A 14,227-nucleotide genomic window follows, 5' to 3' on the forward strand; every position below is an offset into this window, starting at 1 on the left:
TTCGGGGGGAACAAAGCTGAGATACAGAAGTATTCCTTGTTCTTTTCCCATCTGAGAGCATTAAGGATGAGTCTAGTTACTCAGGATACTTATTAGAATCACGGTTTCCAAGCATATAGACAAAACTGAAGACTAAAGGGAATGTGTCAATCAGAACCATTTAATCATCAACTTATTTTCCCTTTCACATAATACAAGCCATCATATCTAAAGAGGCTCTTGCAAACAAGCTCACACTTTCTTGGTCTGGCACATGAGCATCCCAAACACTGAGGATAGCCCAAGTATTACAGACATTTTAAGTTACCTGATTAGACATTTTAAGTTACCTGATTCAGATAGGTAAGCAATATATCTATAGTATGTCATAAAATTGAAAGATAATAAGTCATATATTTTCCCTTACCCCAAATTCATCTTTCCAAAATCAAAATAAATATTTAGTTATTATAGTTTTCATAAAATTAGTCAAACTATAATAATAAATAAAATTCTAAATTCCAGTTTTTTGTTTTTTTTTTTGAGATGGAGTCTTAGTCTGCCGCCCAGGCTGGAGTGTAGTGACACTGCAATGACGCTATCTTGGCTCACTGCAACCCCCGTCTCCTGGGTTCAAGAAATTCTCCTGCCTCAGCCTCTGGAGTAGCTGGGACTACAGGCGTGTGCCACCAGGTCTGGCTTATTTTTGTATTTTTAGGAGAGATGGGGTTTCACCATGCTGGCCAGGCTGGTCTCGATCTCCTGACCTCAGGTGATCCATCCGCCTCAGCCTCCCGAAGTGCTGGGATTACAGGCATGAACCACTGCGCCTGACCCCAGATAAAATACTATAATGAAATTTAAAGACAGGAACACGTTTATATTTAAGATTGTTTTTAGATCTATATCATAGGATAATAAAAGATGAAAAACAATATTCTATCTAGCAATTTATATGAAGATTTTTTTTGAAGGACTTAAGTTAAACCTAACATTTTGACCACAAATTCCAATCACATTTAAAAATTTGCTAACTCTGAAAGTAATTCATTGGATAGTTTCATTTAGACAGAAGCTTCTACAGTTAAGTTACAATAAGACTTACCATTGTCTCTGGGCAATAATCAGGGGCTCGCTGCAACAGATGTTTTAGTCGGGATTCACTTTTTGAGGAGAAAATCTATTTGACAAAAAAAAAAAAGGTTTTGTGGTATTTTTCTACAAGAAATAAGAAGAGGTAAAATTTACTATCCTCTAGATTTATCAGTTGTCTAAAATATTTTCCAACTTCCTTTATATCTATTTTATTTATTTTTTTAAGACAGAGTCCCATTCTATTGCCCAGGCTGGGGTACAGTGGTGTGATCTCAGCTCACTGAAACCTCCACTTCACAGGCTGAAGCGATTCTCCAGTCTCAGCCTCCCAAGTAGCTGGGACCTCGGGCATGAGCCACCAACGCCTGGCTAATTTCTGTATTTTTTTGTAGAGACAGGGTTTCACCATGTTGCCTGGGCTGGTCTTGAACTCCTGAGCTCAAAGTGATCCGCGTGCCTCAGCCTCCCAAAGTGCTGGGACCACACGCGTGAGCCACCATGCCCAGCTCCTTTTATAAGTGGAAAACCTTTAGAATGATCTAAGTAAGGTAACATTTCTTAAAAAGTGTTGATTAGTTTCGCAAATAAGCAAGAAAAGCAAATACAGCAAGTCGAGACCCTTTTCTATTGACCAAAAAAAGTCGAGAAACCCAGGCTACCAACCTGTTTGGAGGCTGGGGATTAGAGAGTGAGACAAGGAAGAAAAAAAAGATAAGTTTATTCTAAACTGTTCTGTAAATTGCTTTTAGTCAACTGATAACAATGAAAAACAGACTGTCATCAAACCCGTGATACTGCTGAAGATAAAATTTGTAAACAGCATTATGGCACATAAGTTCTCCATAAAATGCTGTAAGATAGAAACAAATTTTTTTTTTTTTTTGTAATTGATGCTAATGAGCTGACAAAGTTTCACTTACCAAGCTAAATGGCTCACTTCCAAACAGGATGTTATGCAATTACAATATAGTGTTTCAGTAAATAATAAATCATTACACATATCAGACAGACCTTCATGATTACCTGCAAATAGCTGAGACGGTAAAATCCATGAATGCTATGAACAATGAAAAAGGATTTATCTCCAGTTAGCTTATTTATTAGCCATTTTCCTCCAAAACTACCAAGTACATTTAAGAAGTGAAAAGAGATAGAATATCACTATTTTGCAACCCTTAGTGAATTAATGCATTTAGACAATTATCACAAAGACTGTAAGCATCACAAAAAGAGACATTTTGGGGGGAAGACTTAAACAAAACTAAGCCTCTGGATCTGTCTCCTAAGGTAGCTGTTAGCCATGTGTGGGTATTTAAACTTAAATCAAGTAAAATTAAATGAAATTAAAAATTAAAGTTCCTCAGTATCTTTAAGCACATTTCAAGTGTTCACCTGGCACATGTGGCTAGCGGCTACCACATAGGTCTAGAATATTTTCATCATTGTAGAAAGAGCTATTGGATAGCTCTGCTCTAAATCTAACTGCGGAAACACAGAGGAAAGAGGAAAACGTTAAATGACACCAGGGGGATGTGAGTAGCAAAGTTTGGACTATGGGAAACTCTATAGGACAAATGACTAAATCAATTCATCAAATACATTGCAAGGAGAAACCTACAGATCAAAAGATATTTTAAAAACATATAACCAACTTCTATATATATATATATATACATATATCACTTGAATTCTGATCCAAACTAAAAAAACCTTATAAAATAATTAAGAAATCTGAATAACTAGATTTTTGAATATTACCTTTTCAAAGAAGTAAAAACAGTATTGCGGTTATCTCTTTTTTTAAATGACTTATTATTTGTAGCTCCAAACGGAAAATTTATGTATCAAATAATATGACAATTGAGATTTTGCTGCTACATAAATTTGCCTCAATATAGTGGGGAAAGTAAAAAGAGAGAATTAAATGAAAAACAACTGGTCATGACTTAATAATGTTGAAGCTGAATATGGGGGTTTATTACACTTTTCTCTCTACCTTTGTATATACTTAAAGTTTTCTATTATAAAAAGATAAAAGAGGCTGGGCGTGGTGGCTCAAGCCTGTAATCCCAGCACTTTGGGAGGCCGAGACGGGCGGATCACGAGGTCAGGAGATCGAGACCATCCTGGCTAACACGGTGAAACCCCGTCTCTACTAAAAATACAAAAAAAAAAAAAACTAGCCGGCGAGATGGCGGGCGCCTGTAGTCCCAGCTACTGGGGAGGCTGAGGCAGGAGAATGGTGTAAACCCGGGAGGCGGAGCTTGCAGTGAGCTGAGATCCGGCCACTGCACTCCAGCCTGGGCTACAGAGCGAGACTCCGCCTCAAAAAAAAAAAAAAAAAAAAAAAAAAAAAAAAAAGATAAAAGAGTGAAAGAAAAGAAAAATCGATTGAAAAAGACAACAATGAAAGATAAAGAATGAAAAAGAGAAAGAGGAAGAAAAAATGAAAGATATGACATTGGTAGCAGACTAGGAAAAAGTACAGGGAAGGCTACGCTCTCCCACTCGTATCTTCTTTCTGCAATTCCATCTCCCCTCAACAACAACAACAACAACAACAACAAAACGCAAAAAAACTACTAGCACTTGAAACAGCTTAGAACAATGAAAAGAATATGGAACTGAGAGTTGGAAATATACTCTGAATACCGTTGGGCAAACTACTTGGCCTCACAGGAGGTAGTTATATCCTGGTGGCTAAGGGTATGGCTTTGTAATCAGACACATTTGAGTCTGAGTCCCTGTTCCTTAAGTTATTGGCTTAGGGCCTTGGTAAGTTATTTAAGTCTTCTATATTTCAATTTCTTTACTTATAATATACAAATAATGACAATACCTCTTTCAAGGGCTGGGTGTAAGAATTAAATGAAATAATGTATGTAAACGGATATAGTAAAGGGCATGACACTTAGGGAAAAGTGTAAAATAAAATTTAAGTCACAATTTCTGGTTTCCTGAATAGCTAATAATCAAAATTAAAAAGTTAGATAATTTATTGGGTCCCTTCTGTCTCTAAAATTATGATTCTATAAAGTCGAATGAATTAAACTGATAAACATATACTTATTAGGAATACATTTAGCTTAAAGAAACCAGCACGTACTATGTAAATTTTCAGATAATAAGGTAGACTTGAATATGAAGTCACTTTTCTTGCTAAACAACTAGTAATCACACTTAAAAAGAAAGATGAATCCTTATTCAGAATACACACTAGAATACATAATTATACAAATCATCTCAGAGCAAAAAATTTAATAACCAAACTTGTATGCCACTCAAGGCAGAAGTTATCAGATCCTAGGGTTTACAATCTTGAATTTTGAGAAGTTTTTTACCCATACTTATCTCCTTTCTCTGTCATAACTCATTTTTCCTTTGTCTTCAAACAAGTAAAAATGTTTCATCTTGAAACAAATCATTACTTCCTGCACTTACAGACTTTAACAGCTTTTTCCTTTCATTGTATCCATTTCTTCACCAATCAACTCAAAAATATTAATTAATCAGTTTGCATGAGCAGGGACATGAGTACAACATAGGCAAATAAGACACGATCCCTATATTCAAGGAATTCATAATATATACAGGTAAGACATATGCAAAAACGGAATACATTTTTGTAAGTCTGAAAAATTACATAACTACAAATGTTTTTATTAAAAAGTTTTTAATGATTGCAGTGTGACTTTTAGCTCCGCTGCTCCAGTCGATCTAGAAATATTTATTGAGAGTTTTGAGTGTTAGATACTGTTCTAACTGTTCTAGGCACCAAGTAATTCATCATAAACAAAGCAAACAAAAATCCCTGCTGCAGGGAGATGTTTTTAGAATCTCCACTAACTGGCTCTTTAAAAAAAACAAAAAACAAAAAACAAAAAAAAACTAAGGGTCTTTTCTCAGATCTCAAACTCCTTGACTTTTCTTTGGCATCTGACATTTGTTGACAGTTTCACTGTAAACCATCACATGTATTTTGCTGAATATTATAAGCCACCAGCCCTGACTTCTTATCTAAATTCAAATTCCAAAAGTTTTAATTCCAAATCTCTATCTTCACATAGTGGTTTTCATGATAATTCAACAGCTCACCTTCTCCTCAAACCAAATCTTTTCCCTAACCTCCTAGAGTCATCAAGAATGCTGTTATACTCAGTTCAAAATCTAAATGTCATGAAGACTCCATCCTGTCTGCATTCCCTACTGGTTGAAATAATGATTCCTTACTCACAGTATTTCCTTCTCTTTGAAGTGAGCTCTACGAGTTTTAACAGCCCTGGTCTCTCTCCACACCCCTGATAACACTTCTCCCATGATCAGGACGGCTGACTCAGCTGACCACTGAATTTGGTAGGAGAAAGTAAACATATGTAACACAGCCCTTACCTCTCCTCTCTAGGAGTAAGTATAATTGTGTCACTTAGTGTGTGCGTAGAGATAAAAGTCATATTTGACATCTGTGTAACTAGTAATAAAAGTAATATTTTTGGATCTATCTCCCTTATTTCTCAATTAGTTATGAACTTGGTTGGGGAAGAATGTTCTTTATTAGGGTGATTATAGTATTCAATTAATTTGCTAAGTTATAGAATTTCTAATATTCCAGATTTTAAGAAATTAGACCTTGCCTGCTGCTGGTGCCTCATTACAAGATACCTCCTAAAAATCATTCACCCTATAGAACATCAGTAGAAAAAGCAAGAAACAAAGTGAAAAGTCAGGTAAGCCATGTTTCCCAAAGTAGCAGAGCTACTTTAAAAGCTTCCTTATGATATCATCAAGGGGCCATTTTTGCTTTAAAAAGCTATTCTTCTGGCAGTAAATGTGTAGCAAACTTAATTTGCAACAGTTATTTGACATGTCACTGAATTCTCTAGCAGCCATTTAGATGAACTGAATCAGTGTCATGTCTTATAAGCAGACCATATCTTGCAAAATCTTTCTACGTCTACGTTATTATTGCTTATGAGAAGTTATAGTCCCAGTTAAGTAGTTCTCTCAGTTTTAAAAATAACAAGATTCAGGTTATTACTTGAAGACTCCTCTAAAAGATGATTGAGACTATTATTTCTGGAGTGCTAAGGCTAGACATACATGATCAAGACTGAAAGAAAGGTAGGACTTTATGAATGGGTAGTGCTTCAGTGGAACTTTCATAAACAGGTTCAACCAGAAAAATTCAAACCTACAGACAACTTTTAAGAATAGTACAATGAATACCTACATGGTCTTCATCAAGATGCATCCATCCTTAACACTTTGCAACATTTGCTTTAATTCTCTTTATATATACACAAATTATTATTACACAGTATTATTTTGAAGGACTATGTTAGAATTTGTTATAGACATTATGTTCATTCATTTCTAAATCCTACCATGTACCTCCTAAGAACAAGGACACCATCATACCCAACCACAATATAATCACCAAATTCAGAACCACAGTATTGGTATAATACTATTATTTAATATCCAATTTATATTCAAATTTTACCAATTTATCCTGATAATGTCCTTTATAGCAATTTTCTTTCATTCCAGGATCCAATCCAGGATCGCATATTGCATTTTGTTGTCACATCTCTTTAGTTTTCTTTAATCTGTAACAGCTTCTTAGCCTTTATTTTTTTTTTAGCATTTTAATTTATTTTGCATTTTCTTTTTATTATGCTTTAAGTTCTAGGGTACATGTGCACGATGTGCAGGTTTGTTACATATGTATACATGTGCCATGCTGGTGTGCTGCACCCATTAACTCATCATTCTTTGTTTTTATAACATTGACATTTTTAAAAAGTACACATTGATGTTTTGAGGAATATTCCTCAAACTGGGTTTGCCCGATTATTTCTTCATAATTCAAATCATGTATTTTTGGCAGGAATTCTATAATATTTTCCTTCTCAGTGTATCATGTCAGGAGACAGTCACTTTGCCCCATTATTGGTGATGTGAACCCTGGACAATTAGTTAAGGTACTATCCAACAGACTTCTCCAAAAACAATTATACTTAATAAATAGTTGTATAACTAGTAGCCTCTATAATTTTATTTATTTATTTTTAGTTTTTTAGAGACAGGGGTCTTGCTATGTTGTCCTGGCTAGTCCTGAACCCCTGGCCTTAAGCAATTCTCCCACCCTGGTCTCCCAAAGTGCTGGGATTACAGGCATGAACCACTGTATCTGGCTGCCTCCGTAATTATTATGCAGTCTTACCTGTTCACATACATCACGGCACATTTGGTTATCCTTTGAATGATTACAACACAATGCACCTAGGGAGAAAAAAATAAACATCAAATGTTGTTCCACTGTTAAACAAGATGACTAAGCTAATTCAGATGGTTACACAAACCATTTATTCAGTAGATTATTATTATCATTATTCATTTTAACTTAACAAACCTTTACTGAGCACCTATTACAAGTAAAGGACAGTGTTAGGTTTGAGGACATGGTCCCTGTCCTCAAGAAGCTTGCAGTCTAACAGGGGAGACTGTCATGTAATAATAATAGCTACTATTTAGTGTGTGCTTTCTATGTTCCAGAATTTGAATAAGTTTGTTGTATGCATTTTCTTTTTTTTTTTTTTGAGATGGAGTCTCGCTCTGTCGCCCAGGCTGGAGTGCAGTGGCACGATCATGGCTCACTGCAAGCTCTGCCTCCCGGATTCAAGCCATTCTCCTGCCTCAGCCTTCCAAGTAGCTGGGACTACGGGCGTTCCCCACCATGCCCAGCTGATTTTTTGTATTTTTAGTAGAGACAGGGTTTGACCGTGTTAGCCAGGATGGTCTCGATCTCCTGACTTCGTGATCCACCCGCCTCAGCCTCCCAAAGTGCTGGAATCACACGCGTGGGCCACCGCGCCCAGCCATTTTTTCTTATCTAATCCTTACAATTACCATATGGACTAGAGCTATTATTAAACCAATAATAAAAAGTCAACTGATAAAAAGATAGTGAATTTTGTTTTGAGCACGTGAATCTGAGGTTCCTATAGAATATCCTGGTGGAAATTCCAGTAAAGTCAGAAATTCAGGTCTGGAATTCAGGTAAAGCCAAGCCTAAAGATACAAATTTGGAACTCATCAGCATAAAGGAGTATATGGAAATGAATGCTATTGTCTAGGGAGAGTTTCTAGTGAGAAGAGAATATAGCACCAGATTCTAAAGAAGAGCAACATCCGAGATATGGCAAGAAAGGAAAGAGACTGAGATGGAAGAGTCAGAAAGGTAGGTTAACCATGAGAGTGGCATCAGAGGAGAAGGAGTAGTGTCATGCACCACAAAAGTCAAGGTAGACTGAAGAACGAAAAAAGGAAATGGTTTTACTAATTAGCTTTACAGGCACTTTCTATGGAACTGGTAGAAGTGAATGATATTAAGGTGTAAACTACAGGTGAGGAAGTGCAGACATCAAAAATAAAGTCATAAGAAGTCTAGCGGCAATGGGAAGGAAAAAGAGTAGTAATTATATAAAGATGCAAGGTTACAAGTTTTCCCCCTTTTTCAGAGTGGAAAAGACTTGACCTTCTTTACAGACAGAAAAGAGCAGTAGAGAGCTAATGTTCCTCTGACAGAACAAGTCTCAAGAGGACTCCAAAGGGGATAAAACCAAGTGTATATGAGAAGGCACTATCCCTGGAAAGAAACAGGGAATATTTCTGCTTCCAAGATATTTATTAACTTAAAAAATTTTATGAGCAGCTTAAGTACTAGGCGTTGATCATTCATTGAAAAAAAAATAAGTCTCTGTCCTCTTGAAGATTACATTAAAGAGCAGATATTAAACTATATATGTATCCACACACACATACACACACACACATATATATATATATATATATATATATATATATGGAGACAGAGAGAGAGAATATGAATGTGAAATGGTGGTAAATGTTATGGCAATAATAAAGTAGGTTAAAGAGTAAGGAGGATGTGTGTATGCGAGTGAGTGGTTATTTTATAGGGCAGGCTAGGAAGGCTTCACTGAAAAGATGTCACTCAAGTAGATAACCTTAAAGTAACGGAACAAGCCACAATGAATTTTCCAAAAGGCGGAAACAGCAAGTGCAAAGTTTCTGGTGTGTTCAAAGAAGAGCAAAGAGTGTGGCTAGAAAAGAATGACTGAAGGGTAGAGTAGGACATAATGCAATGAGAGAGGGGGACCAGATCATACAGGTCTCTATAGGCCATCGTTAAGAACTTTGGCTTTTACTCTGAGAAGGATGGAAAACCACTACTGGGTTCTGAGCAGCATGTCATAATCAGAATAACATTTTAAAAAGACCACTCTGGTTCCTGTGTTAAAAATATAATACATAGGACTAAGGGAGGAAACACTAATAAGCTATTGCAGTAGTCTTGATAAGAGATTGTAGTGTCTTCAACGAGGGTGGAAGCAGTGGAGATGGTATTAAGTAGTCCGAATCTGGATATATTATGACTATAAAGCTGACAGGATATGCTAATGGATTGGAAGTGAAACATAGAAGAAAAAGAATTAAGAACGACTCGAAGGTTTTTGGTCCAAGAAAGTGGGAAAACAGAAATATCTAGAAATACCATTAACTGAAATGGAAAAGACTAAGGGAGGAGATCTCAGAGAGAGAGAGATGACTAGAAATTCAGTTTTAGATATAATTTTGAGATGCCTATTATATATTTAAAAGAATATACTGAATAGGGAGTTGAATATATGAGTTTGGGAAGACTCCAAACTGGAGATGGGAATTTGGGAGTCACACTATGTAGATGATATTTAAAGCCACGATGGCATCTGGGAGCGACGAGATCTGAGAACTGAGCACTGCATGCCATCCTTCAGAGACAGGTGACAGTGATCAATGTATGCGAAGATAATTAAGAGAAAGAATGGTATCCAAAAAGCCAAATAAAATGTTTCAAGAAGATGTTAACCATGTTAGATACTGCTATCAAGTAAAGAGGATTTCAAACTGATCACAGTATTTGGCAATGTGAAAGATATTGATGATGACCTTAAATAAGTGTCATCAGTGTAAAATAAAGGGCAAAAGCCTGACTGAAGTGAGTTCAAGAGAGAATTCAAGAAAAGAAAATACAGACAATTCTTTTCAGGAATTCTACTTTTGAGCAGTTGTAGAACATTGTATAATAGCCGGGCACGGTGGCTCAAGCCTGTAATCCCAGCACTTTGGGAGGCCGAGACGGGCGGATCACTAGGTCAGGAGATCGAGACCATCCTGGCTAACACGGTGAAACCCCGTCTCTACTAAAAAATACAAAAAACTAGCCGGGCGAAGTGGCGGGCGCCTGTAGTCCCAGCTACCCGGGAGGCGGAGCTTGCAGTGAGCTGAGATCAGGCCATTGCACTCCAGCCTGGGCGACAGGGCCAGACTCCGTCTCAAAAAAAAAAAAAGAACATTGTATAATAAATAATCTGACTGGCCTTTCTCCCTGGTTCCTGGGAGGGAGACTCTAAATCATCGGAATTTCCTGAGTAATAGGGGTGTCTTTGTCATGCTAATAAGGTGACCCACGGTCTCACCTATCAAGCTTGCCCAAACGGTGGCCCATGGGTCGCATGTAGCCCAGGCCCAGCTTTGAATGTGGTTCAACACAAATTGGTAAACTTTCTTAAAACTTTTTTTTTTTTTTGCTGCTCATTAGCTATCATTAGTGTTAGTGTATTTTATGTGTGGTATAAGACAATTCTTCCAATGTGGCTCAGGGAAGCCAAAATATTAGACACCCCTGACCTAAATAGTTTCAGGATGGGGGCTGGCAGCACTAGAAAGAACAGCCATATGTTTAAAGAGCTGGTGGGGCTTTTAGCCACATGGTATCAATCTGACCTCCCAACTTCCAGGGATTGAAGGGGGACTGCAGATTGATCTCAACCATATGACCAATAATTCAATCAAGTATGCCTATGTAATGAAACCCCAATCAAAACTCTGGACATAGAAGCTCAGTGGAGCTTTTCTGGTTGAACACATTGATGTACTGGGAAGATGATGCGCCTGATTCCACAAGAGGACACAAGCTCTGCATTCCCTCCTAGATCTTACCCTATGAAGCTCTGTATTTGGCTGGTCCTCCTGAATTGTACCCTTTATATTAAAACCATTATTTAAAGTATACTGCTTCCTAGAGTTCTGTGAGTTGGTCTAGCAGATTATTGAACCTGAGGGGGTCATGGGAACCCTGGATTTATAGCCAGTTGGTCAAAAGTGTGGGCAGCCTGGGGATCCTTGAACTGAAACCAGTGTTTGGAGTAAGGGCAATCTTGTTGGGGACCATGCCCTTTAACTTGCGGGGTAGATGCTGATTCTGGGTGTCAGAACTGAATTAATATATCCAGTTGGAAGTAAAACAGAATATAGAGAAACGAGGTGGTTCCTAGAAGGGTATGTGGATTTTAAAAAGAGGCATTGTGTTTAGGAATAGGGATACAATAGTGAACAAAAGTTATGCTCTCTAACTTCACCCAGGTTACTATTTGGTAGTAGGACAAAACCTAGACAAGAGTAAAGAACTCAAGGACACCGATAAATTAACAAGGAAATTGACAGCATCTCATTTTCTCAGTGAAATAGTGATTAGATCTGAAAATAAATAGGGCTGAGATAGGGTTAGGGGCTTGGGTTGAAATTATAGAGATCTGAAACAGTCACTTTGGAAAATAGAGAAAGGAAACAACTATAAATATGTTTCTCAAACCTGTGTTCAAAACAACACTGCTTCATCAACTTAGAGAAAGAAATGTCAAATTAGAGAAAAGGAAAAAGGTTGCCAAGCAGCATTATGGCTCCAGAGGAATTCATAAATTGGCTATAGCGATAATCATCAGAGGCATGTAACTATCGTAGAGTGCAGAAGACTGAAAAGAGAATAGAGTTGGAATGGTCAGCAGCTGTCTATAATTGGCAAGTCAAAAGACACAGGAGGGAAAAATACTACATTTCAGGCAGGTAGATCTGGTACAATGGTTTAAAACACCTGTTTTTACATTTATATACATTTAACATGTGTGTCTGTGGTGTGTATGCAACATAATCCTCTCTTCAAATGAAATCTATACAACTTCAGTATACATATTAGATAAAAGTAATTGATATTGAGGAGAAATGAATGAATATACAAATGAATAAAAGAAGTCCTCTTCAGATCTTACCAACCAGGTTTCTAAGTTTGAAATTGGAAATAATTTTTCCATAAAACAACGACAGGGTCTAGGATGTTACTGCCATATTACTATAGCTTAGTTTCATAAAAGACTGTTATGGGGCTGGCTTTTTTTTTTTTTTTTTTGAGACTGGCTTTCTAATTCTATTTCTATGTCAAAACGTGTCTTGAAGTTCTAAACATTTGGTTTACAAAATTCTGAAGAACACATAAAAATTTCACTACATTTCAGAAGAAAAAAATGTAACTTGATTGCAGTAAGTCTGTAGTTACTTTCTATGAAGGGCTAACACAAGGGAGGACCGAAGCACTCATGAGGGTTTGTTTTCTTTTTTTTTTTGAGAGTCTCGTGCTGTCACCCAGACTGGAGTGGTGCCATCTTGGCTCACTACAACCTTCATCTTCAAGTGATTCTTGTGCCTCAGCCTCCCAAGTATTAATCGCTGGGATTACAGGAGTGCACCACCGTGCCTGGCTAACTGTTGTATTTTTAGTAGAGATGGGGTTTTGCCATGTTGTCTGGGCTGGTCTTGAACTTCCGGCCTCAAGTGATCCGCCTGCCTTGGCTTCCCAAAGTGCTGGGATTACAGGCATGAGCCACTACACCTGGCCGAAGCTTTCTTATAACAACTCCTCTGCAATGCCACACCAAACTACATCCATCTCCTAAGACTCTGCTATGTCCCTACCCTCATTAGATTGGGAGGATAGTCAGGAAAAAAGGCTCTCCTGAGTGATATTGATGCGCTCTTTCGAAGAGCTCTAGAAGTTCGCACTTTCTACTACTAGCCTCTAACACAAAGGTCATATGAGGGCAGAAAATCCTGCTGGTTGTAAGCAAAGATAATTCAGGATAACATATGGTCCCAATAAACAGAAAAAGGCTCAGCAAAAAGTAAACAATCAGGCAGAGAGAAGTCTGATTTGGGCCTAGGGATTTTTGAAAAAGTTTCTCAGAGCCAAGGTCTATTTAGAACAGAAACACAAAATGTGTTATAATTAAAACGCAACTAGCAGAGGTTTTACTAAAAATATAACTATAAAAGCCTTTTTTCCTATTTAATGGTGAAGGTCAAATTTATAGGGGAGTATCCCTCAAAGTTAAATTTTTAAAACAATTCTTTTTTTCATTTAAAAAAACCTCAAAAATTTGGAAAACAAGAAAAAGAAAAATTATATTTCCACTGTCCTGCCACAACATCTGTTGACATTTTGGCATATATTCCTTCTAGTCTTTCCAAAAGACTTTCTGATACTTCTGACAAAATGTGATGAAAGGGGGCAGCCTAAAGTCTTCTGGTAGTAACTCCTCTCCCTCTCCCAACCAAACGTTCTCCTATAACAGCGTATGTCTTCCCTTGAGAGGATTGCCACTCTCCACGAACAGGACAGGGGACCTCTGCTCCATCACATTTTCTACACTCTCTTCTTACCCTTAGCCATTATTGTATCAGCACACATTTTTCTTCCTTTGAAATAGTAAAAGCTTATTAGAATATTTAACATTGCATATTTTTCAAGAAATAAATGTCTACAAATAGGCATCCATTCATATGACTTTGTTATGAATGGGAGAAGAATTCAAATGCAATTAATGTGGCAATTAAGGGTCTATCTTTTTCAGAGCAACTAAAAGGGATTAATTGGGTCATTCAACTATTACAGTACACAAAAACAAAACAAAGCAAAACTCTGCCAGGCCTAATGCCTTCTATAAGATAACGAATTCTAGATATATTCTGGGTTTATAATTTGATCCTAATATATTCTTCAAGAATAATAGTTTAAAACTCTGCTTATTCTCGTAAAACGGAATTGAACAGATAAAGATGGAACAGTTCAAAATAAAATGTGATACTGCTATGATGAAAATAAAAAACACAGTGTTATCTTCATTAAAGACATCAGTATGAGTGTCGTATCTTGCATTCTTATTCCAACAGTCTGTGATTATAAAATTAATAAAAATTAAAA

At 37.0% G+C, this 14,227-nt stretch overlaps 1 protein-coding gene across 4 annotated transcripts in view; it reads right to left on the minus strand.

Moving 5' to 3' along the window:
* Positions 1–14,227, minus strand: part of RECK (reversion inducing cysteine rich protein with kazal motifs) — an 87,934-nt gene that overhangs the window by 64,703 nt on the left and 9,004 nt on the right. For 2 of the 4 annotated variants that reach the window (XM_033238118.1, XM_033238119.1), the window contains exons 2-4: positions 7,298–7,356; positions 2,098–2,131; positions 1,085–1,159 (exon numbers count right to left, since the gene is read on the minus strand). In XM_033238118.1, the coding sequence (XP_033094009.1) occupies positions 1,085–1,159; positions 2,098–2,131; positions 7,298–7,311 (123 nt within the window). In that variant the 5' untranslated portion in view covers positions 7,312–7,356. The remainder of the gene's footprint in view (positions 1–1,084; positions 1,160–2,097; positions 2,132–7,297; positions 7,357–14,227) is intronic. The other 2 variants (XM_033238117.1, XM_033238120.1) reach the window with 1 other exon arrangement.

Source organism: Trachypithecus francoisi, unplaced genomic scaffold (assembly GCF_009764315.1).
Source record: "Trachypithecus francoisi isolate TF-2019V2 unplaced genomic scaffold, Tfra_2.0 Lachesis_group16, whole genome shotgun sequence".
Lineage (NCBI taxonomy): Eukaryota > Metazoa > Chordata > Mammalia > Primates > Cercopithecidae > Trachypithecus > Trachypithecus francoisi.